The sequence below is a fragment of the Tribolium castaneum genome, chromosome 1, assembly GCF_031307605.1.
Source record: "Tribolium castaneum strain GA2 chromosome 1, icTriCast1.1, whole genome shotgun sequence".
Lineage (NCBI taxonomy): Eukaryota > Metazoa > Arthropoda > Insecta > Coleoptera > Tenebrionidae > Tribolium > Tribolium castaneum.
The window spans coordinates 28,279,460-28,305,929 of NC_087394.1; the positions used below are offsets into that span (position 1 = coordinate 28,279,460).

The 26,470-nt window shown below is 35.0% G+C and overlaps 6 protein-coding genes across 7 annotated transcripts in view; 3 read left to right on the plus strand and 3 right to left on the minus strand.

Annotated features, from left to right (window-relative positions):
* Positions 1-56: 56 nt before the first annotated feature.
* Positions 57-4,329, minus strand: Zcchc7 (Zinc finger CCHC-type containing 7). Its single transcript, XM_008193582.3, has 5 exons — positions 4,145-4,329; positions 1,985-3,908; positions 1,738-1,931; positions 1,126-1,263; positions 57-1,075 (listed from the first exon to the last, which is right to left on the minus strand). Exons 2-5 carry the CDS (start codon positions 3,786-3,788, stop codon positions 116-118), a joined length of 3,096 nt encoding a protein of 1,031 aa, XP_008191804.1. The 5' UTR covers positions 3,789-3,908; positions 4,145-4,329; the 3' UTR covers positions 57-115.
* Positions 4,286-10,429, plus strand: Upf2. The gene is made up of 9 exons (XM_964441.5): positions 4,286-5,042; positions 5,147-5,496; positions 5,546-5,771; positions 7,563-8,412; positions 8,774-8,972; positions 9,017-9,134; positions 9,184-9,411; positions 9,458-9,631; positions 9,679-10,429. The coding sequence occupies exons 1-9, from the start codon at positions 4,376-4,378 to the stop codon at positions 10,242-10,244; spliced, it is 3,378 nt and encodes a 1,125-aa protein (XP_969534.2). The 5' UTR covers positions 4,286-4,375; the 3' UTR covers positions 10,245-10,429.
* icln lies at positions 10,421-11,213 on the minus strand. Its single transcript, XM_964372.4, has 3 exons — positions 11,079-11,213; positions 10,884-11,026; positions 10,421-10,834 (listed from the first exon to the last, which is right to left on the minus strand). Exons 1-3 carry the CDS (start codon positions 11,195-11,197, stop codon positions 10,491-10,493), a joined length of 606 nt encoding a protein of 201 aa, XP_969465.1. The 5' UTR covers positions 11,198-11,213; the 3' UTR covers positions 10,421-10,490.
* Positions 11,214-11,411: 198 nt separating this feature from the next.
* On the plus strand, positions 11,412-12,358 carry Spt3. Its single transcript, XM_008193558.3, has one exon. It carries the CDS (start codon positions 11,436-11,438, stop codon positions 12,327-12,329), a length of 894 nt encoding a protein of 297 aa, XP_008191780.1. The 5' UTR covers positions 11,412-11,435; the 3' UTR covers positions 12,330-12,358.
* LOC103312536 (uncharacterized) lies at positions 12,345-16,308 on the minus strand. Of its 2 annotated transcripts, none has more exons than XR_010336192.1 (10): positions 16,146-16,308; positions 15,894-16,095; positions 15,663-15,837; positions 15,492-15,595; positions 15,293-15,447; positions 15,073-15,238; positions 14,771-14,986; positions 14,538-14,723; positions 14,302-14,489; positions 12,345-12,497 (listed from the first exon to the last, which is right to left on the minus strand). XR_010336192.1 is itself a non-coding variant. In XM_008193385.3 (10 exons), exons 1-10 carry the CDS (start codon positions 16,162-16,164, stop codon positions 12,381-12,383), a joined length of 1,563 nt encoding a protein of 520 aa, XP_008191607.2. In that variant the 5' UTR covers positions 16,165-16,307; the 3' UTR covers positions 12,345-12,380. The 2 variants fall into 2 exon arrangements, 1 of the variants encoding a protein (XP_008191607.2); XM_008193385.3 differs by having other exon boundaries at positions 14,771-15,021; positions 16,146-16,307.
* Positions 16,309-18,684: 2,376 nt separating this feature from the next.
* The window catches only part of sm (smooth), a 68,196-nt gene continuing 60,410 nt past the window's right edge, over positions 18,685-26,470 (plus strand). Inside the window, exons 1-2 of the mRNA XM_008193556.3 lie at positions 18,685-18,838; positions 23,900-24,016. Of these exons, the coding sequence (XP_008191778.1) occupies positions 18,770-18,838; positions 23,900-24,016 (186 nt within the window). The 5' untranslated portion in view covers positions 18,685-18,769. The remainder of the gene's footprint in view (positions 18,839-23,899; positions 24,017-26,470) is intronic.

A 26,470-nucleotide genomic window follows, 5' to 3' on the forward strand; every position in this document is an offset into this window, starting at 1 on the left:
CTTTCGCACACTAGCAACCCCCTTAAAGAGCACTCCTTGGAAATAAAACACCAAGATCGGAAAATTCGTATTTATTTCAACAAAAAATTATTCAAAAATCGCAAATTAAAATTCATTAAATCCTGCTTATGAGTTCATTATAGTCTACACTGTCGTGCCTTTCACATCCGAAAATAAAACAGTACGCCCTATGCAATTTTTGTCGTCTGAAACAACTCAACTTGCTCTTGTCCATTTTGAGCTGTTTCAGAGCGTTCAGATGAAATTTCCCATCCCCTAAACAGAGAACCCCAAAGAGCACCATATTGGCCAACTCGTAGTACTCTGCCCGTCGTCGTGCACCGCGAGGAACCTGCCTCCTCTTCAATTCTGTCACATATCTCTTTACATTGAACGATATTTTGGACAATTTCGCCAACTCTCTACTGACAAATTGTCGCAACAATCTCCCCGACGATGAAAAAAACATGCTGTTGCAGTGTACTTTTCGTTCAGCAGGGGTCGCAAATTCTAGGCTAGGGATTTCAGGCCTAGGCGCCTCCAAATTGACAGTGTGCTGTGGAGTAGCTATCACAGTGTGCTGTGGAGTAGCTATCACAGTGTGCTGTGGAGTAGCTAAACTTATATATTTCGGTAAGTTGTCACAAAAACTGGTGTAGGCGTTGGAATATTGCGGATACCCTTGCATGTAACCGTCTTGCGGCGCGAACTGATTAGTGTAGAAGTTTTGTTGGTTGGCCACAAACATCCCATTTTGGATAAACGCATTGGCAAATTGGTCGTAATTGCAGTTATAGTTAAGTCCCTGGTTGACTCCTTGCATTACATAATTCTGGGGTGGGTTCGGTGCGAAATTCGGTTGAGGATCTGGCTGCGGCGCCTCTTCCTGTGGCTCATTCTCATTCTCATCATCATACACCTGATCATAGTTTTTAATAAACGGGTCTGTTGGTGGATACATCGACTTGTAAAAGTCACACATGTGTTCCAAGTGGCCTGGCTGGGCACACCCAGAACACCACAAGTTTGGTTTCAGGGCAGGGCCAGAGTACGTTTTCAACGGACCCTCAGTGGTCTAAACACAGTAATTAATTGAATGCAAACCTACGAGAAATATGTACTTACGGTTAAATGGTAGCGCCGCCATAGATCTGGGCAAGTCTCAGGTGCGTGACCAGTCATGGAACAAATTTGGCATTGGTAATCTCGTAGCTTGAAACACAAGCTGCAATAGGCTGTGGTGTAGTAACTACGTTTGCCACACTAAAAATCGCGTTTAGTCTGCGGTCCGCTCCAAATACGGAAGAGTAATACTAGGGGGCGACATGTAATTCAGTATTATATTTAAATATTTAAGCATACACAATTATGACAAAAAAGCACAACGGTTATTTTATTAAAAATTATTGAATATATAAAAATAAAAAAAAATAAAAATATAATAATAATAAGAATTTTAATTTTGAAAATAAATAATAGCCAAAACTGGATAAGATAAATTTAGTTAATGAAAAATGATTTCATAAAAAACGGGATAATGATAATGGCATAGATTGTAGCACAGACCTTTATAGTACCTGTCAATATTTTTTTAACGTGGATTTTTATTTAAAAATAAATGCGTAACTCAAAAATAGAAAAAAAAAAAGATTGTATTTATCCGACTTTATCAGACATACATTGTAGAAAATTTACGTTCAATCGCCTCCTAATATTTTAGCCGACGTTATCCCTCACCTGAGTACACATCTTGTTAGGACATCGAGGTTCGAAATGCCCGCCTTCTCCACACAGCTTGCACTTAGGTTCCAGCTTGTTTGGACATTTGAGAGCTATGTGACCCAGCTCTTTGCATTTATTGCACCTTTTACCAACAGGAGACTTGATAGGAAACCTATCCCTGTCTAATATCGTCCAAAGATTAGGATCATCTACAATTTTTAATTTTCGTGATTACTGACACAAAACAATTAAACAAAGTTACTCGACATCACAAATTGAAGGTCTTGGACACTACAATTTGCCAGATTTAGTACACCGGATTTGGAAGTAGACGCAGTACAGTCAGGTTCAAATTTCGCCTCACAATTTATTAATTGAATGTCTTGATCTTCAGCAAGTGAAGATAAAATCGAATCGGAATCTGATGAGATAGTTTTGATGTCGGTGGTGGTGGCAAACGTTTCATCAACGACAAGAAACCCGTCCATAGCAGACTCCTCACTTTCAACGACTTTCGGCGACTTTATCTTCAACGGTTCTTCCTTAACTTCTGGTTCTTCCTTAACTGTATGTTCCTTTTTAATTGTTTCGTCAGTTTCTGTTACTTTTTTTAAACTGGGGAGCAAAACGTCAACACCTTCACACTTTTGCTCACTTTTGGTATTTGCTTCAAGCTCAGGAGACGCAGTCCGCGACTTTTTCTTATTCTTAGATTTCTTCTTCAAGACACTATCACCTGCATCTTCCATTTGGCTCGATTTTCTCTTCTTCTGAACCGCCTCCGTGCAATCAACAGTCTCCTCTTTCTCACTCTTCTTTTTCTTATTTTTCTGTTTCTTCTTCTGCTTCTGTTTTATTAAAGACTCGTCCGCTTCTGCATCGACCAAATCGTATTTACTGCTAATTTTCTTTGATTTCTCCTTCGTCTGCATGGGCGATAGTTCGGGCAAGTTCATAATTTTCTTAACTTTCTCGACTCTTGAGTCCTCGAAATCACTTTCAGAGCTACTATCCGACGAGTTAGTTGATTGTTTAATCTGCTCCTCCACCTTCGGAGTGGACGATGTTGCAGCAACCGGAGTATTCGCCCGGCTCTTCATTGGAGTGATAAAATTACCAAAACTCTCTAAATTACTCTCGGAGAAAACGTCGTCTTTTGGAAATTCAATTTCGTTAAAAACGATAGTTTTCATTAAGTTTGCAGAATTGAGGTCAGTGGTGCTTGAACTACTCTCAGTTTCGCACGTCTCGTTAGGGTTTGCAGGTTTAACAAAGTCGCCACTCTTGAAATCTGATCCGTGCAAACTGAAGTTGAAATTTTTGTGATTTAATTCAACTCCAGAACTGTTGACGAAATCATTCGAGGCTGAATCGGGCGTACTTAACAATTCTTTACGCTCGCGGTGGGCCTTTTTTGTTGGTGAATCGGAAACGCTCGAGTTATCCGATGCAACTGACGCAGTTTCGTTATTTTTTTGTTGTGAGTTTTTCGGAGACTCGGTTTCTTCGTCAAGGTTTATTACCTCAACAGGTGTCTCCACTGGCTCAACAAATACAACATCGTCATTTGACGACTTGTTTTCACTAATATCTTTCTTATTATCATCGTCTGAATCACAAACAGACAAAACCGGCCAATTTTCAGGAATTAACACACAGCTATCCTCCTCGTTCTCACTATCGGACAATGTAATGACCTTGTCACAATTACTTGGTTCTTGGTTTCCCGGTACGACACCTGGTGTTTGTTTCGGAGGTTCCTTCTGAGAATTGGCCAGTTTCTCCAATTTCTTCTGCTTCCTTTTGTAGTTTTTCCAGCGCGCCTTATTACGATTTTTCTTAGGAGTTACACAAACTATCGGACTTTGAGGAGTCAAAACAACTAGTTGGTTGATTGATATATTATCAGGCCTGTGGCGCCTGTTGCAACTTTTTGAGTAAAACCCTGGATGGGACTGGTCATTATCCTTGAAAGTTGGTGGTCTTGTGTTTTGTTTTGCATGCACACTTTTTTGGAATTTGCTGCCAGGGGTCCAAGGGCCGAAGTAACGGGCCTGATTTTTCATGTTTTCGGGGGCCAAAGGCGCGACTGGTGCAGACGGAAGGACTAAATCGCTTTCGGTATCAACCGAGTGGTAAACTTGACTATAAAGACGTGATTCGATTTCTTCAAGGTCCAAGTCATTCTGGAACAATACACGTAGATTGCTCAAATTGTAATAAGTTGAACAATACCATGGTTAGTTGTAAATCTACATTTTAAAAGTAACAGTACGAGAAAAAAATTGTAACTTGAACCAAAAATTAGTAACATTTGACAGCGAAAGCGAAACACACGTGGTTTTCGTCACCAACTTTGCGGAGGAAAACGCACTAGTGGGATACGATTTCGGACGCGAAATCCGAAAACAACTCACTTTACCTCCTGTACATTTGTCCGGGTTAAATCCGAATTATTGTCTTTAATTTTGATGATGTAAACACTTTCCGTTCGCTTGGAATTAACGATAAGATAACACGAAAGTTGATTGTGTAACTTGCATTGGCAACACTTATATCTATTGACGGTTGGGAATTTTCGCTTTTTCCCTAAATTGTTTTCTAATAATAATCATTTTAACAAGTTTTTTGCAAATAAAGCCCGTTTTGCGACATGACCGTGACCGAATCCTCGGAACACGACGGTGAGAAAGACGAGAACAGTGCCGAGGCCCCCAGCGAAGACGACAAAAACGTCCTAACCTCTTACATCCAAGAGGTGGAAGAGAGGTTTGTTTGCAAGCAAGAGCTGCGAAGTGCCAACCAAAATGCGGCAAATACGCGCCCCAGCGAGTCCCACTTCAGCAAGCTGGACTCCAGCCTCAAGAAGAACACGGCGTTTGTTAAGAAAATCAAAAACTTCTCTGCCAACCAAGTGGACACATACTTGAAAGACATGACGGGGCTGAACCTGTCCAAGTACATATCGGAGATTGCGGCTGCGATAGTCGATGCTAAATTGAAAATGACCGATGTGGGCGCAGCCGTAAAGATGTGCAGTGTTTTGCACCAGACTTACGCTGATTTCTCGCAACACTTGTTTGAGAACTGGCAGAAAACCCTGGCCTTTAAAGTGGGTGAGAAGATTCCAAATCCGAGTAAACTGAGGGTGGATTTAAGGTTTTATGCCGAGTTGGTGCAGGCTGGGGTGTTTAGCAATAAAAACGCGTTCACTTTGCTGGGGACCGTGATCACCACTTTGGTCAACATGGACAAGGACGAACACTACAATTGCTCAATAATCCTCAGCTTTTGCAAGCACTGCGGCGAAGATTACGCAGGTAATTTTGGTATTTTTCGCCCAATCAACTACTCGTATCCCCAGGCGGACCGCATATTAAACGCCAGTCAAGTCGATAAAAATGTTAATTTTTTCGAAATATAGGTCTGGTCCCTCGCAAGATGCGGGAATTGTCCGAAAAATTCGACATCCCCATCCCGAAGAGCACTTTCCTGCCGCCCGAGAAGCAGCAAAACGTGCGCACCTTGCTGAGGGATTACTACGTTTCGCTCAGTAAGCATCTCGTCAAAGACCACCAAGAGATCCAAAACTTCGAGAAGCAGAACATGAGGATACTCCAAACCAAAGGCGAGTTGAGTCAAGAACGAAAAGACAAGCTCGAGGCGCTTCAAACATCGTACGATAAATTATTAGCTTCGACACAAAGTTTTGCGGAAATTTTAGACGAAGATATGCCAACTTTGAAAAATCAGACTCTCATGAAAAATGATGAGGTGGCTTTAATTAATTGGGTGGGATAAAGAATTAACTGAGAATTTTTAGAGTATGATAGTGACAGGTGCGGGGCCCGATTTGGACGAAGCTGCGTTGGCTAATATCGAGAATGTTTGGTGCGATATTGAAACGCAGAGGTTTTACTGCGAGTTGCCGGAATTGCAAGCTTTTTTGCCGACTTCTTATATAAATAAACAGGCGCCTCCGCCCGAGGAGTCGGTCACTGAGGAGGTGCTGGATTCGGAAATACCAACTGAAGAACTGGAAGATGACGGTGGGTAAATTTGATAATTTATCTCAGAAATTTTTGTTTTGAGACATTGTCGTCTAGAAAAAACTGTCTTGAATGTTACCGCTTTTTTATCTTCAGTAAGAAAGAGTCCTAGAGATTAAAAAAAAAATTTGAATATATCCGTTCCGTTCAGAAAATAATGGTTGCAACCCCTCATATTAGGGACCGTTTAGAAACCGCTTATAATTTTCTATCCAATGAAAAAACGGCATTTTACGAGGCATAGTTTCTGAAAAACTACTAAGGATTTTCCAGGTTTTCTTGGACCAATCGATTTGCGCGAATCATTTATTAATTATTAATAGATTTGTCATAAAAAAAAATTACGCTGATGACGATACTGTTTGACGTTCTCTTATTTCGTCGTAATCGTCATCCGAAAGTTAAATAACTTTGAGATATTGATCACGAGTAGAAACCTGCATCAATTCATTCTAGTTTTTTATAAGGTTTACGTTGATCGATTCGTTGGAATCGGTACTTAAAAAAGTCAAAAATTTAGTTTTCTAAAACTTTTAACGCGTTTTTTTCAAAAACTATAAAAGTCCGACTAGAAAAAATTAAAAACCGTCAGTCTCTACTTTTAATTCTTTATCAAACAGTGAAAATCTGGAATCAGAGTCGATTTTATAAAAAAATATGACTTGAAAACTAACGGTTCCAGTGTTATGTAAGCGAATTATGTTGACCTACTAAGAAACTGTCGGCCTCAAAATACATGTCGGAAACTGCATATTTGAAAATTAAAATTCCTCCACGATTTTTACAATCTTTAATGAATTCTACTTTCATACATTCAAAAACTTCAATTTTTTACGCTTAACCAACAAATTAATGATTCCTATGCGAAGAACTGCCGAGATATCGACCGTTGATATTTTTGAAATTAAATATTTTCTTTATTAAAAAAAAATATATAATTCCTTTGGGCTACGGATCCCCGGATTATTTTTATAAAGTTATAAGTTTCATCAATTCCGGGGTGCTCCGAGTGGTTTCCGAAAAACACGGTGATATTATGTTTTTAATGTCTCAGCGCCCCAGAAATGCTCAAATATTCATCGCAGAGCATTTTCACCGAGTTTCACTAATCGCATTGTGTTGAAGACGTCATTTTACGATTGGAAAATTTATTCATGTAGTAAAATCGTAAATGCTAATGAAATAAATTCTTGAAATTTTCACACTTCGACTAATTGATAAAAGAACCATTCCCAAATTTTTTTTGTAATTAATAAAGTCTTAGCAGTTTTATAAAGTTTTTATAATAAGTGGTATCACAATAACAAATTTTTACTTTATTGGTTAAACAATCGGCAATTTTTTATTTAAACACAAACCAGACGCGTGATTTATTAGAAGATGGTATAATTTGCCAACAAAGGGATCACTTGCCAGTAGCCGATCTCATTGTCTTAAGACATCATTTTACGTCTCGAATACTTATAAATTATAATGTAGTAAGTTTTTGTGACCCAAAATTATTGATTCGCAATCTTTACATATTTAATTAATTGAAAAACTTTAGCCACATGACTCTACGTTCTATGTGCTTTTCCGAGGCCTCTACCGAGTTTGCCTTTTTTTGCATCCTAGAGCTCTAATAAATCTAATAAAATGGTTTTAAGATCAAACGATTATTTGGTCGGATATATCGATATCATTATTTAATTTAAGACGTCTTGCATTGAAATGACTAAGATTTTGTATGCCATTATTGTTTTTTTATATAAAAAATTAAAAAATGCAACAGAAAACTATTTGCCTTGTTAGAAAAAGCCGAGGAGGCGCCCGTGGCAGCGGAAGATGAGCCCGAAGACTCTGCCACAACCAACGCCAGCAATAAAATCCTCCTCGAGGCATTTTTCAACAACTTGCCCAACTGCGTGAACCGCGAAATGATCGACAACGCAGCCATCGATTTCCTCGTAACCCTCAACAACAAACACAACCGCAAGAAGCTGGTCCGTGCCCTGTTCGGGGTAAACCGCACCCGTCTCGACCTCCTCCCGTTCTACGCCCGCTTCGTGGCCATCCTCCGTCCAGCCCTTCCCGAAGTGGGCAACGAACTGTGCCAAATGCTGCGGCAAGACTTCAAATACCACGTACGCAAGAAAGACCAAATTAACATCGAATCCAAAATAAAAGTCGTACGATTTATCGGCGAACTCGTCAAATTCAAGCTCTATTCAAAAATAGAAGCTCTCTATTGTCTCAAAGTTCTGCTGTACGATTTCTCGCACCATCACATCGAAATGGCCTGCAATCTGTTGGAAGTTTGCGGCCGGTTTTTGTACTGCAGTCCCGACTCGCATCAAAGGACGAGGGTGTATTTGGAGCAAATGATGAGGAAAAAGGCCGTTATGGCGTTGGATTCGAGATATGTGACGCAAATTGAAAACGCCTATTATTACGTCAATCCGCCCGAAGTAACAATCACGAAGAAGGAGAGGCCGATAATGCACCAGTTTATCCGGAAATTGCTCTTTCAAGACTTGCAGAAGAATAACACTGATAAGATTATGAGGCTGATTAGGAAGCTGGACTGGGGCAACGAGGACGTGTCCGCTTATGCAATAAAGTGTCTAAGCAGCGCCCACAACGTGAAGTATTTCAATATCAGGTAAGACGTGTGTTCCACGATTTTTCCAACTGATTTTTTTGGAGCGTTAATATTTTTTTATGCAACGGATATTTAATTTATTTCATGATACGGACTCCTTTTTGTCTATTTTTTCTGATCTTTTAATAACTGAGACGTGATTAAGGTGAACTACAAAACAGTTAAATAAAGCTGAAGAAAAATAATTCTTTTGTTTCCGGGCCTAATGATCTATCTACCAGGAAGAAATTGTACGAATAATAATAGTCAATTTTTTAACTAATTTTGCATAAGCTGTTTTTTTATAAGTGCTTGACCTTTAATAATAATAGGAGCCAAAATTATGAACTACAAAATTCAAGAAGAAAAATCTATCTTTTAGGTGTCTCGCAAATTTGCTTGCGGGCTTGGTGACCTACCAGGAAGAGGTTGGCACTCGTGTAGTGGACAGTGTTTTAGAAGACATTCGGTTAGGTATGGAAGTAAATCTTCCCAAATATAACCAGAGACGTGTAGCTCAAGTAAAATATCTTGGGGAGCTGTATAACTACAGAATGGTTGAAAGCGCTGACATTTTCAAGGTTTGTTTAATTTTTTATAAATAACAATAAAACCTTTTACTCAGGTTTTGTATTCTTTGATAACATTTGGAGTTTCAATGGATCCAAACATACCGTCGCCACTCGATCCACCAAATCACCTTTTCCGAATAAGACTGGCTTGTGTTTTACTTGAAACATGCGGTAATTTATTATTTTTTAATTACTGTTTTAGGCCAATTTCAACTTGTAGGCACGTATTTCAGCAGCGGTAGCAGTAAGAGGAGACTAGACTATTATTTAATATTTCTGCAATCGTATTATTGGTTCAAGCGCGACTTGTGGAAAGATGCATTTCCTCCAACACTGGAGCACATTTTTAAAGACACTCTCACGACCCTGAGACCAAAAATTAAATTGTGTCAAAGCTACGAAGAAACACAAACCGAGTTAAATAATATTCGCGTCACTTTGGGCTTTGGTAAGCTTTGTTTTAAAAAATCCCGAAATAAAACTAAGTCAATTAGATAAAATCACTGGAGATTTGAACGAAAATAAAGTTGAGGAAGACGGCCTGGAAACGATCGCTGAAACCGACACTGAAGAACAGGACGAAGTGTCCGAAGTCACGGCACCTATTACTGATGATACCGCCACTGAGGACGAAACGGTGGACCACACACAAGGCTCGGACGATGAAGGTCCGTCTCACTTTTAAAATCTTCCAATTTTTTTAATTATTTTTTAGGGGAACCCGATGTTAGCGAAGCTGAGCAAGAACAAGTGTCCGAATCGCTGGCAATTCCCAGTGGCCCCCGCAAGGTCGAGTGCCCCGAGGACGAGGACTTTTTAAACGCTTTGGATAAAATGGTTTCGGAGAACATCCAAGAGCGGATGCGCGAGCCGGTGAAGGCCGGAAACGTGGACATTTCCGTTCCGGTTGTCCTCAAATCGAACAAAAAGACCTACGAGCAGTTGCAGGACGCCCCTGAAACGGAACCCAACAAAATCGGGTTCGTGCTAATGGTCCGCAAAGGAAACAAGCAGCAATATAAAAATTTCGAGGCTGATATCAACTCCGAACTCGCTCAGAATCTGAGGGACCAGGAGTTGGCTCAGAAGGAGGAGAAGGAACGAGTGAAGCGCTTGACGCTGAACATCACGGAACGGTTTGAAGAGGAGGATTATCAAGACATGATGCAGCAGCAGAACAGGCCCGTGACCCAAAACTTGAACCGCGAACGCAAGAAATACCAGCACCCCAAGGGGGCGCCCGACGCCGACCTGATTTTTGGACCTAAGAGAGTTAGATAATGGGAGGAATTCAGGATGAAATGGTTGAATACGATTAAGGGTCAAAGAAGTTCAGAATGTTTCAGAAATAGATAGATTGTTTCGTTTTTAGTCTATCGGAATTGAGAATTGTGAAGGAGAAGCAAGGAATTTCATTTTTTGTTTCGTTCAACATTGTTTTCTGTTGGAATAAAACCTTTTCACTAGTCAGTGTTTTATAAAAAATGGATTAAAATTAAAGATACAAAACCTAACATAATTCAGGGATCAGTCTGCATCTTCAAAATCCTCATCCTCGTTGCCATTCCGGTAGCTGTACTGGACGTCGACTGAGTTGTTTTGTAGCCTTTCGGCCAAACTGTCGACAACTGCGTCCCCAATCTGCTCAGACTCTGCTTCTATAAACATTTCTTCTTCTGCGTCCGCGAATAAATTATCATCGTCCTCGTCGTCAACATCGGCAGGATCGGGATTGAGTTCTTGGCAAATTTTTATAGCCTCGTAAATACTTTGTACATGTGTGGGGTTTTCGGGGGCTAAAATCAGCTCCGAGAGGTCTGGCTCTGACTCAACGTCACTGTCATCATTTGCGGGCCTTTGGTCAGTTTCTCCTACAAAACGACGCACAATAAACCAAATTTTGCGCAAAAAATTACAAACCAAACAAATTTATGTGGGGGTCAGTCAAAATATAAATACACTCCCTCTCGCACACGTTGGGGTCTTTGGACACCGCATGGAGCGAGACGTTGTAATATTCAATTGAAAAACCCGTAGTCCCGTCTTTTTGCCAACTGAGTGTCCTGTAATTTAACACAATGTATTTTTCGTTTGGTTTTGCCATAATTGTGTTACCTTTCGCTCACAAATAGGGTTCCGGTGCCCAGATCACGTTTATCCAAAATCACCACAACGTTTGACTGCTCGAGTCTTATAGGAGATTCTGGTGGTTTAAACGACGTGACCACAACCATTCTTCCTCCACTTTTTTTCGCAAAACGTGTTTATTTTTCAAAATTATTGTAACCACAAACTATGGCGCTTGACGTTTAACTTGGGGATTTTTATTTTCTTTTGGCGGCGTTGTGAGCTAAGGACCAATCACGGGCTGGTATTTTGAACCGGCTGTGTTTGATTGGGGAAAAAAACCTGTTATTCTGTGGGGAAAATATTTGTTGTCAATTGAGGTTAGGTGTTTGTTGACAAAAACTGATGGATTCCCAAAAAACAACCTTTTGTAACGAAATCTCGCTGATGATGTTTGGGTTCGGCGACAGCCACAAGCCGAACCCCGAGACGGTGCGTTTGGTGGAGAGCATCGTGTTGAAGCAGCTCCGCATGATCGTCCAGGAAGCGCTGAAGTACTCCGATGGTAAGAACCTCAAAGGCAAGGAGTTGGTGTTCCTAATGCGGCACAATAAGCACAAAATGCGCCGCTTTTTCCAATATTTGAAAAACAAGCAACTCAAACAGCAACTCCAGTCGTTGAACTCGGGGGTCATTGAAATTGACAGAGATCCCATACCGAAGAACGAGCTAATGAAGTTTATCGAGTACATAGACGAGACGGGAGAATTCACCGATTTATCCGAAGTTGATGAAGTCAAACAGTCGAGGATGCTGAGGGCTGATCGCATATCTCAAGCCCTGGACGAGAAGAGGTATTTGGAGTTTTGCAAAGCGAGAGCCACCTCGTTTTGCAGTAGAGATATCACGGCCCGAAACTCCGAAAAATTAAGACAGTGGATTGACCCGAAAAAGGAAATTAATTTCAGCACTAATGCTATGGTGGTTTTGTCGTATTTGGGGTACCAGACAGTTGCTGAGATAACCGATTATGCGTTGCTTGTGAGGATGGAGGGCAAATGTGGGAGTGATCCACTGAATCATTTATACGGCAATTACTACACTTCTACGATGTTTAATGGGGATTATAGGATAGGGGCTAGTGGTAACAATCCAGACTATAGCAGGGTTTACAGTGGACAGCCCCCCATTAGTGTCAATGAAATTAAAGAAGTTATGAGAAGAATTCACTGTCCGCAAGCAGGGAAGCTGAATTTCGGGGGAAAACTACCAGACACGCATTATCTATTTGCTCTGTAATTTGTTCTAATAAAGTTTAATTTTTTAAACGGTCTTTTATTTATCCAAATATTACGCTGCAAAATTTATGTGCAGCGAATCCATTCTCGACAAATTTTTTACGAAAAAAATAGAGATTATGCAAGATGATATTGAAGCAACCGATGTTATAATTTCTCTCGCCAAACTCTGAAAACAAAGGTATTGGGGTCAGTCAAGTTAGCCTCTCACTTATTTTTTATAATTTGGATTGTTGTGCTAATGTTTTTATTAATTGTGCTTTTTCGAAACTAATCTTAGAGCTAAAGTCACTGCTAACCGTGCAATATTTTAATGTGTTTATGTATTTTTAAAATAAATAAATTTTAATACTTTCTTCAAAATTCTTTAATGTTTATCAGATGTTTTTGCCTATGGTTAAATTGTGTAAGGCATTTATTTTAACATATAATTTAAATTACTTAACTTTGGTGTGTTTTATCGTCATTTGTACTTTTTTGTACGTAATTTAAAAAATGTTTAAATAGGGAGACATTATCAGGTTCCCAACTTCCCATCATAAATATTCTAGAGCTTACATCATTATTATTATTTATTTTTAGTAAAATTAAAAATAAAGCGTTGATCGTCTTCTATTCGTTTTTTGATTATTACTTTACAGGGCTGTCTTGCTTTACAGCCGTCTGGGTCCAAAGATTTGTGTGCCACCCTTTACAAAAATATTTTTGTAAAGAGTGGCACACAGCTATATAGCTTTTTATTTTCAATTTTTTTATATCAGTTCTGCTTTCATTGAAAAAAGATTTATCGTCTTTCAATATTTTAACACAAATATTTTAGTAACTTCTAAGAGGGAGAATCAGATTTTTGCGTAGTTAAAAAAAATAATAATAGTGTCATGTATTTTAAAGAGTTAAAAAGGAATTTTCTAAACATTTTTGTATCATTATTCGAATCTGAACAAGAATAAATAAAAAATAACACATTATAACTAAACTTTTTCTAATTTAAATTAAAGATTTTTGTAGCATCAATTCTGCGTTCTTATCGTTTATTTAAAAGGGGCTTTAAAGTTAATGTCAGAAGTTCATAGAAGTTACAAGTCTTGAAACAAAAAAAATGAACAATAGAAAAAAATCGGTCACTTCTAAAGAATTTTTGGCTATAACTATTTATAGGTTGAACGTGCTAAGAAAAATAAACTAATTTAAGTAAATACAAATTATTAAGTAAATACAATTATTGTCTTTTTAAAATAAAAGTACAATTTATTCGGTATTTTTTTAGTTTGTGATAAATCATATAAAAAAAATTATAAATTTATTGAAATGTATTACATTTTTAACTCCAAAGAATCAAATATACTCGTCAAGGGGAGCCATGGCCATGGCACATTTTTTAATAATATAAAATCGTAATTAATAAATGTTTTTTTAAATAATCACATTAATAAGACGAACTATGTTTCTCAGAATGTTAAAATGCAACACAATTTTTTTTAATGAAAAATAGATAAAATAAAAAATAAAATTAATAGTTTAAATTGCCACTTCAAAAAAAGGACGGTGCTCCTCCTCGCTCCTGCTTAAGACAGCCTTGATTACTTAATCTTACTATTTCAGGTACCATTTAATTTAGAAGGTATCCAATCTTAAATAGATACTGCTATTTTGTATTTTTTTTTGTACAGGTACCAGAAGTAACTTAACGCACTCAAATAGGCATTTTAAAAAAAATTTGTTACTCTGCCTCAAAAACTAATAATAATCACGCAGAAATAGTGTTTGAAGCAATTGTCAAAAATTCCTCAAAACAATTGCTTAAGGAACTTGTTTGTAATAATTGAAAAAAGTGAGTCTACAATTCACGTAGCACTTATAAGCAAAATTGAATAAAGTGGGGGCTAACTTGCCTGGCCTAAGTTATTGCAATTTTGTGTTCTAACATCATCACTTTAGCACAAACCAGTCCGAGCACTTTTTACGATACTTACGCTTATTTGCTGGATGCCAATTACAATAAGTAATCCAAAGGTCATAGTTGCACCACAAATTCCAGTACAAAAGCATCTGTGACTGGTCGGAAAAATTCTTTGAAGGTAAAACTCGAACAAAATTTTCACAATAACTGATAAAATTTCGATAAAAAATGTCACGATTGCGAACCAATTATCAAAAGAATCTGAAACATTTTGATTGGGTTTAAGTCATATTTTTGCACTTTTGGCACCTGAATTTAAAAAACACAAACAGGCAAACAGAGCTCCGCATCCGCCAAACAAAACCGCCAGCGAAAATTTAACACCGTTCATTATGTAGACGCACGGAATTGTGAAAATAACGCCAAATAGTCCACTAGAGAAATGTAAAATTCTCATCCAGCCATTTTCCAGACTAGCATACATTAGTTTATGTTCTGCAAATTACGAGTGAATTTTTTTAAAACATAAATCTCGCTTTTACTCGAATATGATTCAAATGATAAAAACCCGACGCTGATTGAAATTACGTTAATTGAGATAAACTCCTTCCAATTAATTTTGTGCCTGAACTCTTGTACCAGTTTATTCGCTTTTTTGAAAGTGATTACTTTATTGCGTAGGAGCAGGAGCGTGTCATTGTGTCTTGGAGAATCATTCAACGTTTCTGAGGCAAACAATGCCGTTCTTGTTTGCTGTCCTGAAATGAACCAGAGTGATGGTTCGGGCACAAACCTAACGGTATCAAAAATTTTTAAACAATTTTTTTACTAAAATCTATTGTACCACAGAAGGAGTGGTAACAACAAAACTGTACTGTAAGCCAAAAGTGTTGCATATTTCCAGTACATAAGTGGTGGCATAACTCCAATTAAAAATTGGGGAACTTGGAGTCCCAAAAAAGTTAATACGAACGCGCCAGGTCTGAGCTCGTTTCCCGTTATTTCAATTACTACAAGAGCAGTGTAATGATTGATTAATAACTTTTGGAGTGATAAGTTCGTACTGATAGCTTCAGTTGTGTATTTTAACACTGGATAAGCGTAATTAATTACAGCTTCGCCGATTGCTTCTCTAGTAAAATGCAACATAATAATTTTTATAAAAACCGATATGTACGCAAGATGACAACCCAGCGATAAAATTCTTTTTCGTCCGTATCTGTAACAGAAATCTTCAAACGATATTCGAAAGTTGTCACTCACATGTCGGCTAGCGGCACCACCAATAAACAGCCCAAGATATACGGAAGTACGGCCCCAACATCGTACAAAAAATCGTACCTGAGACTTTCACAATAATTGGCGAACTAAAATTTTCTAATTATTGTGATAATAACAAAGCGTTGATAAATTGTGGTGTTTTAACTAACACACCTCCTGAGGATACGCCGCAGGACGCGAATTATTTTCGTCGGCCACAAATTTTGTACAAATGATTCGTGTCCTATTTGCATAGTCTTTGTCAACAAGTTTTTTGGCGTCTTTGAGTGTCATGTGAGCAAGTTTATCATAGTCATAATTAAAAATAAAACATTCTTTGTGGACGCCACTAAAAATAATTAAACAATTAGCAATAATTAGCTTTCGGAGTTGTCTGAAACGCACTCCGGGCGTGATAACTCTTGAAATTTCCAAGACGCGTTTTCGAAACTATTAATTTTGCATCGCAAAGTTTCGCTTGCTCCAATTTTTATGGCGTGTAATGTTACCGAAGAGAAGCACAAGCCAGGGATTGTTGCCAATAATATCAAAAGATAAATTTTGCCATTCTTTTTTATGCCACTGTAATTGATCTTCAAATGTTCAGCTGAAGAATAGGTAACAAGTGTTGTAGCAAATTATTGTTACAAGTCTTACTTAAATCGGAATCTTCCATTTAAAAATTTGGTTTTGGTTGTTTTTTCGGCATCTAGAATCTTGCATTTCTCACTTTTATAATTTTTGGGTGATGGAAGTTATCTAAAATTATGATCTAATCTAAACACATGTCTGTAAACTGTCAAACGCTTGTCATAAACAAATTGCGATTCAAAAATTAATCGACCAAAATCGGAAAAATCGAAAATTTTGAAAGCGGTCTAAAACAACATTATTTTTACTTCCAAGGATCTAGATCGGCCTAGACATAAAATAGTGTTTGAAAAAAAATTTTGAGGCAGGTAACAAAGTAATGAATCGATAAAAAATCTCGTCCAAAATCGGAAAATCTATTTTTTTTTTAAATCAATTTAAATAACAAATGACTTAAGCCGTAGAAAAGTTTATAAAACATATTCTTAGTCTGAGAATTTATGGTTTGAGTTAAAAAAATCTCTTGAGTAAAATTAAGTTATTTTTTTAATTAGGCATTAAAACAATATAAATGTTAAGTAATTCTGGAATTGCGTATTTTATTATTGAAAGATCAAAGAAAAAAATAAAGCAAAAGGCAAATCGGTTATGTTTATTGGAGTATGCATTTCTATAGTGTGAGGATTACATCTTGAGTGATAAGCTGATAATAGAAACAACAAACAACAACTGAGATTGTTTTCAAAATATTCTGAAAATATTTACCTAATCTAATTTCTAAGTTTGTAATAGCTAAAATTGATACTATTTTGATATTTTTTTAATAAAATTATTTACGAACTTTAACAATAGTGCTCCCTTGTTTTTTCAATCATATTTCACGCTAGAGCTTTATGTAGACTTACCACAGGAAATTGGTAATAATGGGGTTAAATACGTTTTTTAAAAAAGACACAAAATGCAAGAAAATCTCAAATAAAATTTTGAGGAATCCGAAAAATAGAGAACGCGAAATAATACGTGTCTTGTTTTTGGATGAAAGGTTATTAAGTCGCAAAAATTCAGACGAGCCAGAAGTCTTTTCCTTTATAATAAAAAATTATTTTAAAATAAAAATTGACAGCTTCACAACAATGTTAAAGGTGACTGCAATTTAAATAAGTATCTATTACTAATTAACTACCTAATTAGACGATTTCGAATGTCAAAATTAATACAGTCATGATGATTTTTGTGTTTATTGTTAGTTCTTAGCAAAAAAATATTTTCTACTGCATACCTAACTATTGTTAATTAAAAACTGACGCAAGTACGCACGATTTAAGCTTTGAATTTGAAGTTTGGAATGGGAATATTTATGAAGATATAACAACTAAATAACTTGTAATAAATTTCTTAACTTTTTTTATAGCTATGTTCGGGTATGTATTATTATTATCAATTATCATTATTGAGAAAAATCAAGGAATGTTCTTGCAAGATAACGAGTTTTATACAGAAATGAAACGCAACTCAAAATGCAGGCTCTATGTAGTTTACCTGTGTATGATTTCATAGAGGCTATAATATTTTATTATAGTTTCTACGAAAATTTAGCACGGTAATCTTTAATTAGAATAAATTTTATTCTTCAGTTTGTATTTGTCAATTTTTTTTGAAGAAAAAGGAGTTTTTATTTGGACTTTTTTAGTCATTTCTTAGATGAAAACAGTTTTTTGGATTATGAATGTAAGTTTGTTAGTACCTAATTTAATTAATTAATTATATGGTGTTCGTTTTTCTAGCTCAACCATAGAGATATCAGTCATTATAAGAGATACGAGGTCGGTTAAATTAGGGCAAAGTTGTGTACATTCTTATGCTGCACAATTAGTGTATTTTTAATTTTTGAATAATTAGAAAAAAAACGGAAATTTGCACTTTTTTACAAGAAATTTACATCCGTCATGGGTATTTTCTAATTCGTTCTTGACGTCAGAGTTACCACACTCAATTTTGGTTTTTCTTAGAGACTCCATATTCGCTTTTTGTATTTTTGGAAAGTGTTTTTATTTCAGCTTAATAATATTTTGAAAAAGGCAATGACAGATTTTGATTTTTTGTAAAATAGTACCTGAAGAATATGTCCTACCTATTTAAAAACGTCAAGTTCTTCTGGTTTTCGCTTGAAAAAACAAAAATATTTTTTTTGTTTTTAATTTTTTTAAATTATTCAAAAACTATAAATAAATGGCATCAATTTTTTTTAATTACGTAACTTTGCCATAATTTTAACCGACCTCGTATCTCTATAATAACTGAGGTCTCCTTGGTGGAGCTCGAGGAACGGACACTCTGTATAGAGTATTTTTTGTGATATTTTTTTGTGAAAAATACTCAAAAAAATGGAAAGGTAAGAGTAATTTCGTTGGTATGTTTTATTACTTGTGTAAAAAAGTATCATCTAATTTGTCGAAACCGACAATCTACAAATAGGGATGTAAAGACCAACCCCCGGAACCTCCAGGTCACCTTATCCTTAGTCCGGCCCTGCCAAATAAAATTATCTGCCCCAATCTCCTTATATCTCTACCAGGTGGCAGCACTCCGTTTCGTGATATCTTTGCGCATCCGCCTCCTTCGCTAAAAGCTGTCAGTTCTGCGCGTGCCGTAGCAGCGGCAGGTTCTTGGAAGTGTTTGTTTGTTTCAAAATGGCGTTCAATGGAGATGGACCTCATACAAAAAGACAACGGACAGAAAGCGACACCGCTAATAACAGAGTAAGTCATTTTTGTGCCGGTACCCCTGCCTAGAGCCGCCCGATTCATGTCATCGCACCACCATAGAGGTTAGGGTTGAAGCGACCACTTCCAACCTGTCACTGACGGAATGCGACCTGTCCTCAAGTTTTGCGCCGAGGAAAAGACATTTTTCCGATTTGGACGTTTTCGTGAATGAACATGCCGCTATTTATGCCTCTGGAATGAATTTTTTCGAAAAAAATTGAGTGACATTTGTGATTGTGGTGGTTTCAAGCCGACTTGATTTTTCGAGTAAATAATTGCGGTGTGTTTATTTAGCTCGCATCGATTTTTCGCGTTAAATTATCGGTTATTGATCTTGAGGGCGCTCGAATTAACCCGGCTTATTGCTTCCGTGACTGCAATCCTTTAGAATCAATTTGAAAATTATTATTTATACCGTCTGTCATCTGTTGTTTTTTTGGGGAATTTATCGCTGTTGGGATGAATGGACAAGTGCCGGCCGATGACCCAAACAAGGCTAACCAGATGCAGTTCATCGTAGGTCAATAATAACTTTTCGATTGAACCGATTTATTGGTTCTAACCTCAAACGTGGCCAGAAACAACGCAAACGTGCGTTTGTGACTCAACTAACGGATTTTTGGAGTACCTCCAAATACTTGTCAAATTTAAAATAAACAATACTTTATTTTATTTGGTTCATTTCCGTCCGGGAATTTAGGCACTTTATCGTAGGTATTTTGTCCGAGGTTTGGCCTCGTATTGTTACAGGGGGGCTTCTTTTAAACATTCCTGTCATTTTTATGTATAGATTTGTGGGTAAAATTAGGCCAAAGCAACAGCTGTGCTTGGTATAAATAATCCTGATCTGGTAACAACAGATTTATTATCGTTCTAATGTTTCAAAGACATGTGGACGTGCCTCGGCAGAAGTGTCAGGTTCAACTCCTGTATCGGAGAACCTGTCGGTGAGGTTCATTCTCATTGGTTTAGCGCCGGCTTAGATACGGCAATTAGGAAAGCTGTCAAGAGTCTGGTCTTTTATTTTAAAGAGGTTGCTGTCATTCCAGGAATGTGGGGTTTATGGCAGGTACCTACTGCTAAATTAATTTGTCAAGTGGGAGTGGGATTATAGTATTTTCTTACGCCCAAAGTGGAATTAATCTCCGATGTCAGCTTGGATTATAGTTATCTAAACTCTACTCTTAGATAATTCCTAATATTTGTATTCAGCACTGATTTTTTTAATCTGGAATTGTCGGTATATCACTATTTTTAAGTGTCTCACCTTCGATTGTAGTACATTCTCTTAATTGCTGTTATTAGACCGATTTGTGAAAGTAAAATAATGGAAACATTATGTGGTTTCAAAATTTCCATACTATTTTTCTGATTTATTGTGTTTCCGTCATTAATTACGCAAATTTTATTCGTACAATACTCATTACGTGATGCTTTTCCAGAATTATTACATGTAATAAAAAAATGAAATTACGATGGCAATTTGTTGATTTCTTATTGCATTTGAAATTTAATATTGTAACAATATACTTCCATTTCGCATTTTTGTACCGTTTTTTTAGCTGATCTTAGCTCTGTCATTATTTAACCTATAAATAAATAAACGTAATTTCCGACCTTAAAAAGCTCGGTTAAATTAGGGCAAAGTTGCGTATTTTTATGCTGAACAATAGTTTTTGAATTATTGAGAAAAATCGAAAAATTTTAATTTCCGTTTTTATTTTTTCAAGCGAAAACCATTGCCTACTTATTTTTTGTAGATGTTATTTATACTCTATTAGACATATCATGAAAATATTTTTTCAGAGTGCACCGAAAAAAATATGATGTAATAATAATATATTTTTTAATGACATGCTGTTATTTTTTTTATCCTTTTAGCTTTTTGCAAGTTCCTAGATTTAAAAAACATAAGATAAATAAAAACCAAAAAAATCACTTTTACACTCATGGATTTAAAAATAGAAACAGTGCTTTTTTGATGACATTATTACTATGTACGTGTTGAACAAGGTCTAGTAGATTTATTAATTAAATTGGATTGATCTGAATTAGTACAAGGTATTTACAATTTATCTTCATTTTAAACATTTTTTTTCTTTTATTTTGCTTATTTTAAATAACAACTTCTGTTTATTTTTATATCACCTGATGCAGAAATAAAAATCGAATTTTTTTTAAAATTACAACCCTATTGCAAATTCCAACACATTCGGAGTTATTTGCTAAAAACACTTTTAATTTTAGCCATTAAACACATTTGTCATTGACAAAATGATTTTTTAGCAAATAACTCTGAATGTGTTAAGATTTTCAATAAGACTTGGCATTTAAAATAAGTCAAAGTAAAAGGCTATAAGGTTTAAAAAGCTTGGAAATAAATTGTAAACACCTTGTACCGTGCTATTTGCTAAAATTTTGATTTTGTTACCCATGCCAGTTACGTTAACCCGATCTCTATAATGGAAATAAGGTTTCAACATAATTTTTTTATGTTCTTCGGTGAACATTTTGGATATATTGATAGATAAAGTGATGCCGAAGTTACTTACGCAATATATTTTACTGCTGAGGTAACTATCATGGATAACTAGATTGAGATTTTAAAAAATCGCTTGGTAATAATGTAATAGTAACAATTCAGATCAATTAAACTAACTTAAGAAATCTGTTAGACCTTGTTCAACACGTACCTAGTAAAAATGTCATCAAAAAATACTATTGTTATTTATTGTTATTGTTTTCTATTAATTTTTAAAATTACAGGTGTAAAACCGTTTTTTTTGTTTTTATTTTTTTTAACAGCAAACCCTGAACCGATTAAAAAAAACTTCTTCAGCACAAAAAAATATCATGCAATTAAAAAAATATATTATTGTGACATCATACTTTTTTGGGACATTCTGTACAAAAAAAAATTCTAAAATGCGTCTTAGAATATAAATAACGTCTACAAAATAGCAATAGTCTAGTTGTAAATAGATTCTAAATAATTTTAAATTCTAAATCGCTATTATTTTAGCTGGAAATTATTGATATAAATAAAAACGTACGAAACTTAGGCAGGATATGTACAATTATTTGCTTTTCAGATTTATCGGATTTCATAGAAATTATCTATTAATGAGTTTGGAAAAGTTTAAAGTATTTACGTTAATTGCATTACACAATTTACTTTTTACTATAGTACCTATGTACTTATGTAGTTGTAGTTCCATAAGGATTGCACTACAGAAACTTACAATAATTAAATCCTTGACTTTAAAGTCTGATTTTCTAACCTTAATTTAGAAACGATATACCGTGAGCATTTTATTATATTGTTGATATTATGTTTATTATTAATGCGGCGGGGTGAATTAGTTATACCTACGAGTAGATTATTGAATGATAGCGCAACAATTGGTACACAAAATATCATTTTTCGAAGTTGATTTTCCGTTTAAGCTTAATGGAAATGTCTGTTACATTTATGAATGATAAATGTGGCAGTAAAATTCAATTTTATGTTATAATTATAGTTGTCTTGGACGTAGACCATTGATTAAATATTTTAGTGTGGCATTATCATGCAATAAATATTTGGGAGAGCGGAGCGAATAATTTTACGAATGACAATAACAATCGGTTTTTGTGACGGGCTTACAATAAGAATCTTCGTGTATGTTCCACCTACTAAGGAAATGAATAACTTAAAAACACAATGATTATTTTTGATGCGTGACTTTTGTGTGCTTGTGGAAAATTTAGGAATGTGTTAATACATTTGCTGATAAGTTGGATCTGTCATTTTGTCGTGTTTTATTGATAGTTGCAATTTTTATCGTTGTTTATATTAAAAATAAATATTAGATTAATTGATTACGTCGTATGAATGTAGCGTTCAATGTCCAGTCGAGTGTTCATAATTCAATATAACTTTTGTAAAAATTATTATCAGCAGAGTTAGTGTAGTTCTGAAACTGAGCCCATAGAACCTGAAATATTAGAAAAGTTGAGTCTTTTTCCGGATTACTCGGTCATGCAATATACCCACGCTTACAGAACTAATAATTATCAAGGTGCACTGACCCAAAATTAAATTATAGATTTTATTGCAGCCAAACGCTGCTTCTGGCAAGGACAAAATTAGCAGATTTTTTTCTAATACACTTTAATTAATCTGCTTTAGTCGCTGCTAAATTGTGTAACGAATTCAAAAGATTGTTATAAATTTTAATGAACGGGGTTATAAGCCCCGTATAAAAAGCAAATTTAAGGTACTTGGACGTGATTTATTCCAGGATTAAATTTTGCATATTATAAATATTTAACGAAATTAAGGCACCATGTGTAAATGTGGAAGACACCGTTACACAAAATAAAAAATAAATTACCTATGTAAATGTGACACAATTGGTGTTTTTTTGTGGAAAGGTTGATTTTTGCATTCTACGGTAGCCGATTCACCCGTATCTCGCGTGTTGTGCGAAAATTATTTCAATTGTGTTTTATTATATTTTCCATTAAACTAGTTTTGAAAACACGAACCTGACGAATTAAAGTTGTCATTGTCACATGAAACGGTTTTAAAACACCCATTAGATGCTTCAAAAATGTTGTAGTCTTGTGAGTGACATGTTTTACAGTTAAATTGCTTATTTATTTTATCAGGATTCGATGTTTATTTGAATAATTTGTGTATTTGCCGAATAATTTTGCGTTCGTGTTAGATTATAAATTATCGCTGTCAGGGGAGCACCAGGAAAGTTTAAATTTGTCATATATGTTTAATTTTTTATTGTTGAAATTGTTTATCACATGGAAGCAAATTCAGTTCTGCGATACTGGTTTTCGGGTAATATATCTCTGTCAACATGGTGAAATGGAAGTTTTAATATTTTATTCAATTCATTCGAAATAAGTCGAGCTTGGTAGCACCAAATTACATCTAAATTAGATCTTAATTAAGTGTCTCTTGGTCTGTTTCCTGAAGGATGTCAGCACGTGATGCGTGACACCTTGTACTAGTTGCAGTGTAAAACGAATCATTTCCAACTTTTTTGTTTGTTTCAGGGACACACAGGAAACTACACAACTACAGAGGAACCAAGAAGAAAAAGACAAGACGAAAGTAAACCAAATCACGTCCTTTTGTTCACTATTATTAATCCCATGTATCCAATCACCGTGGTGAGTATATTTGCCAGAGAAAAATATTTTGTCTGTGGAGATTAAGCATATTTGGCTCGAGTTTAATTAAATTATTTGTATTAAGAGGCATTATTATCACTCAATGAACCTGATATGGCGTATGGTGCATTGTTATTAGAGATAACCGCAAATCAAACTGTTCTAGTTTAGACTGAGGCGTGGTATCATTTCTAATCAAAGCACTTGTATAGACAGACTCGATTTTTGATCGCTAGCTTATATTCGCGAATTTGATTTTTGATCTGATAACAGAATGAGTAAATAAAGTCGCTTATAAGCATGATTCATAATTTTCGGCGCCGATAAATATTTGTCTAGTTTTGTATATTTGTTTTTTCATTTTTGACAACTTTCATAACAACGTAGTAAAGCGCAAGTTACGTGGAATTATTCACATTGCGTGGGGTCTTGGTAATGGACTAATTAATCGCTTTATTTCCTTCAGGAAAATTTCCATTTCGCTAAGAGTAAAAACGTCTTGCTTTCGTCGGTTTTTGCAACTGTGGAAGTGTCTCCTTGAACGAGAATAACATCAATAATCGATACTCGATACAGCACAATGTTTGAAATGCGAAATTATAACGGGAAAGGTTCTTTTCCAATGACATGAAGTAGCTATATTCATCTTTTTGTGTTGGGTAAAATGAGATTTTCAAAAATGTGTTTCAAAGTTGGATATTGCTGTATGACTGGAATATAGACTAGATGTTGACTCGGAAGAAAATTATTGTGGCTAAGTTAAATAGGAATTTATTTGCTTTTGTCGAACTTCCAGGAATATGTATTTGCATTGGGGAATTGAAATAATTCATTAAAATTAAATAACGTGATTTTAATTACTTTAGTTGTATCGAAATTTTTTCCTACCTCAGGGAATTTTGGCAATTAATTGTTAAGAATTAATTGTCTCTAACATTTGTTTTGATGTAAAAAAAAAACAAAATTTAAATTTAGATTTACCATTTTAAAATAATTGGTAATTGTGTCATTTCTTTAATTGTTTTAATTGAATGTAATATGTTCTGATGTGAGTAATCGTGTTACAATGGATTACTTATCCACAGTTGTTATTAAGTGATAAAACTTTAATGACTCTATTAAAAATTGACTTTTATAAGTTAAGTTAAAAAAGAGTGTTTATAATAACTGGATGAATGATTTCTTAATAAAGCAGTAACAGTTTTGCAATTAGTTCTCATTTCTTAATTTTACCTCATCCTTTTTATCCTTATGTACCTCAATGACCCACAGAATTTCCCTTTTTGTTAATCAAAATTTGAAAAAAAAACTTAACGAAAAAATGACAAAAATAAGAAGAGAATACTAAAAATAGGTGAATAAAAGAACAAAACGAAATTGTATAAAATTTTATTTGTGAAAAGAATGCAAAAGTCAATGGAAAAAAAGACAAAATGTTATGTTATCCTTGTGCACCTCAATAAGCTAAAGAATTTCCCTTAATGTTAATCAAAATTTGAAAAAAAAATTAACGAAAAAATGACAAAAATAAGAAGATAATACTAAAAAAAAAGAACAAAAAAGAAAATCGTATAAAACTTTATTTGTGAAAATAATGCAAAAGTCAATGGAAAAAAAGACAAAATGCTATGTTATCCTTATGTACCTCAATAAGCTAAAGAATTTCCCTTAATGTTAATCAAAATTAAAAAAAAATTTAACGAAAAAATGACAAAAATAAGAAGATAATACTAAAAGAAAGATGAAAAAAAGAACAAAAAGAAAATTGTACAAAACTTTATCTGTGAAAAGAATACAAAAGTCAATGGAAAAAAAGACAAAATGTTATGTTATCCTTATGTACCTCAATAAGCTAAAGAATGTTAATCAAAATTTGAAAAAAAAATTAACGAAAAAATGACAAAAATAAGAAGAAATCACTAAAAAAATATGAATAAAAGAACAAAAGGAAATTGTATAAAATTTTATTTGTGAAAAGAACGCAAAAGTCAATAGAAAAAAAGACAAAATACTATACTTTTAGTTATAATGCTGTTGTTATTTATAACAATATAGAAAATATTTTTAAATCAAAGCCAGTAAACTTCTTTAAAAAACAAATCAAATTTAAATTTCTGTTACTTTAATGATTATTCTTCTTTTGCTAATACTGTTTTTTCTCTTTTTCACAATCTTATTTTTTGTCTATATTAAGAATGTTTCTATTACTTTTATACCTGTTAATTTACATTTTAAGAATTTTTTCTTTTTTTGTTATTTTCTCTTTGCCTCTATTTGTATTTTTTGTTATGTAATTTAAACTTTTTGTTATATGCGAGGTTAAGTGGAGTAGCATTAGCTAGACTTCGCCTCCTCAGTTTTTACTTAAATAAAGGCATTTATTATTATTATTATTATTATTACTATTTGGGGAATGATGTATCTAGAACATAAAATTTTAAGCAAGTAAAACAA

Coding starts and splice junctions, on each gene's coding strand:
- Zcchc7 (XM_008193582.3), bottom strand. CDS start 3,788: ATGAAAAATCAGGCCCGTTACTTCGGCCCTTGGACCCCTGGCAGCAAA. Junction 1,264..1,737: donor CTAACAAGATGTGTACTCAG/GTGAGGGATAAC, acceptor CGCGATTTTTAG/TGTGGCAAACGTAGTTACTA. Junction 1,076..1,125: donor GGCGGCGCTACCATTTAACC/GTAAGTACATAT, acceptor TACTGTGTTTAG/ACCACTGAGGGTCCGTTGAA.
- Upf2 (XM_964441.5), top strand. CDS start 4,376: ATGACCGTGACCGAATCCTCGGAACACGACGGTGAGAAAGACGAGAAC. Junction 5,772..7,562: donor TGAAGAACTGGAAGATGACG/GTGGGTAAATTT, acceptor TTGCCTTGTTAG/AAAAAGCCGAGGAGGCGCCC. Junction 9,632..9,678: donor ACAAGGCTCGGACGATGAAG/GTCCGTCTCACT, acceptor ATTATTTTTTAG/GGGAACCCGATGTTAGCGAA.
- icln (XM_964372.4), bottom strand. CDS start 11,197: ATGGTTGTGGTCACGTCGTTTAAACCACCAGAATCTCCTATAAGACTC. Junction 11,027..11,078: donor ACCCTATTTGTGAGCGAAAG/GTAACACAATTA, acceptor GTTAAATTACAG/GACACTCAGTTGGCAAAAAG. Junction 10,835..10,883: donor CCCCCACATAAATTTGTTTG/GTTTGTAATTTT, acceptor GTCGTTTTGTAG/GAGAAACTGACCAAAGGCCC.
- Spt3 (XM_008193558.3), top strand. CDS start 11,436: ATGGATTCCCAAAAAACAACCTTTTGTAACGAAATCTCGCTGATGATG.
- LOC103312536 (XM_008193385.3), bottom strand. Junction 15,448..15,491: donor GTGGTGCCGCTAGCCGACAT/GTGAGTGACAAC, acceptor TTTCTGTTACAG/ATACGGACGAAAAAGAATTT. Junction 15,022..15,072: donor TTGTTACCACTCCTTCTGTG/GTACAATAGATT, acceptor TGATACCGTTAG/GTTTGTGCCCGAACCATCAC.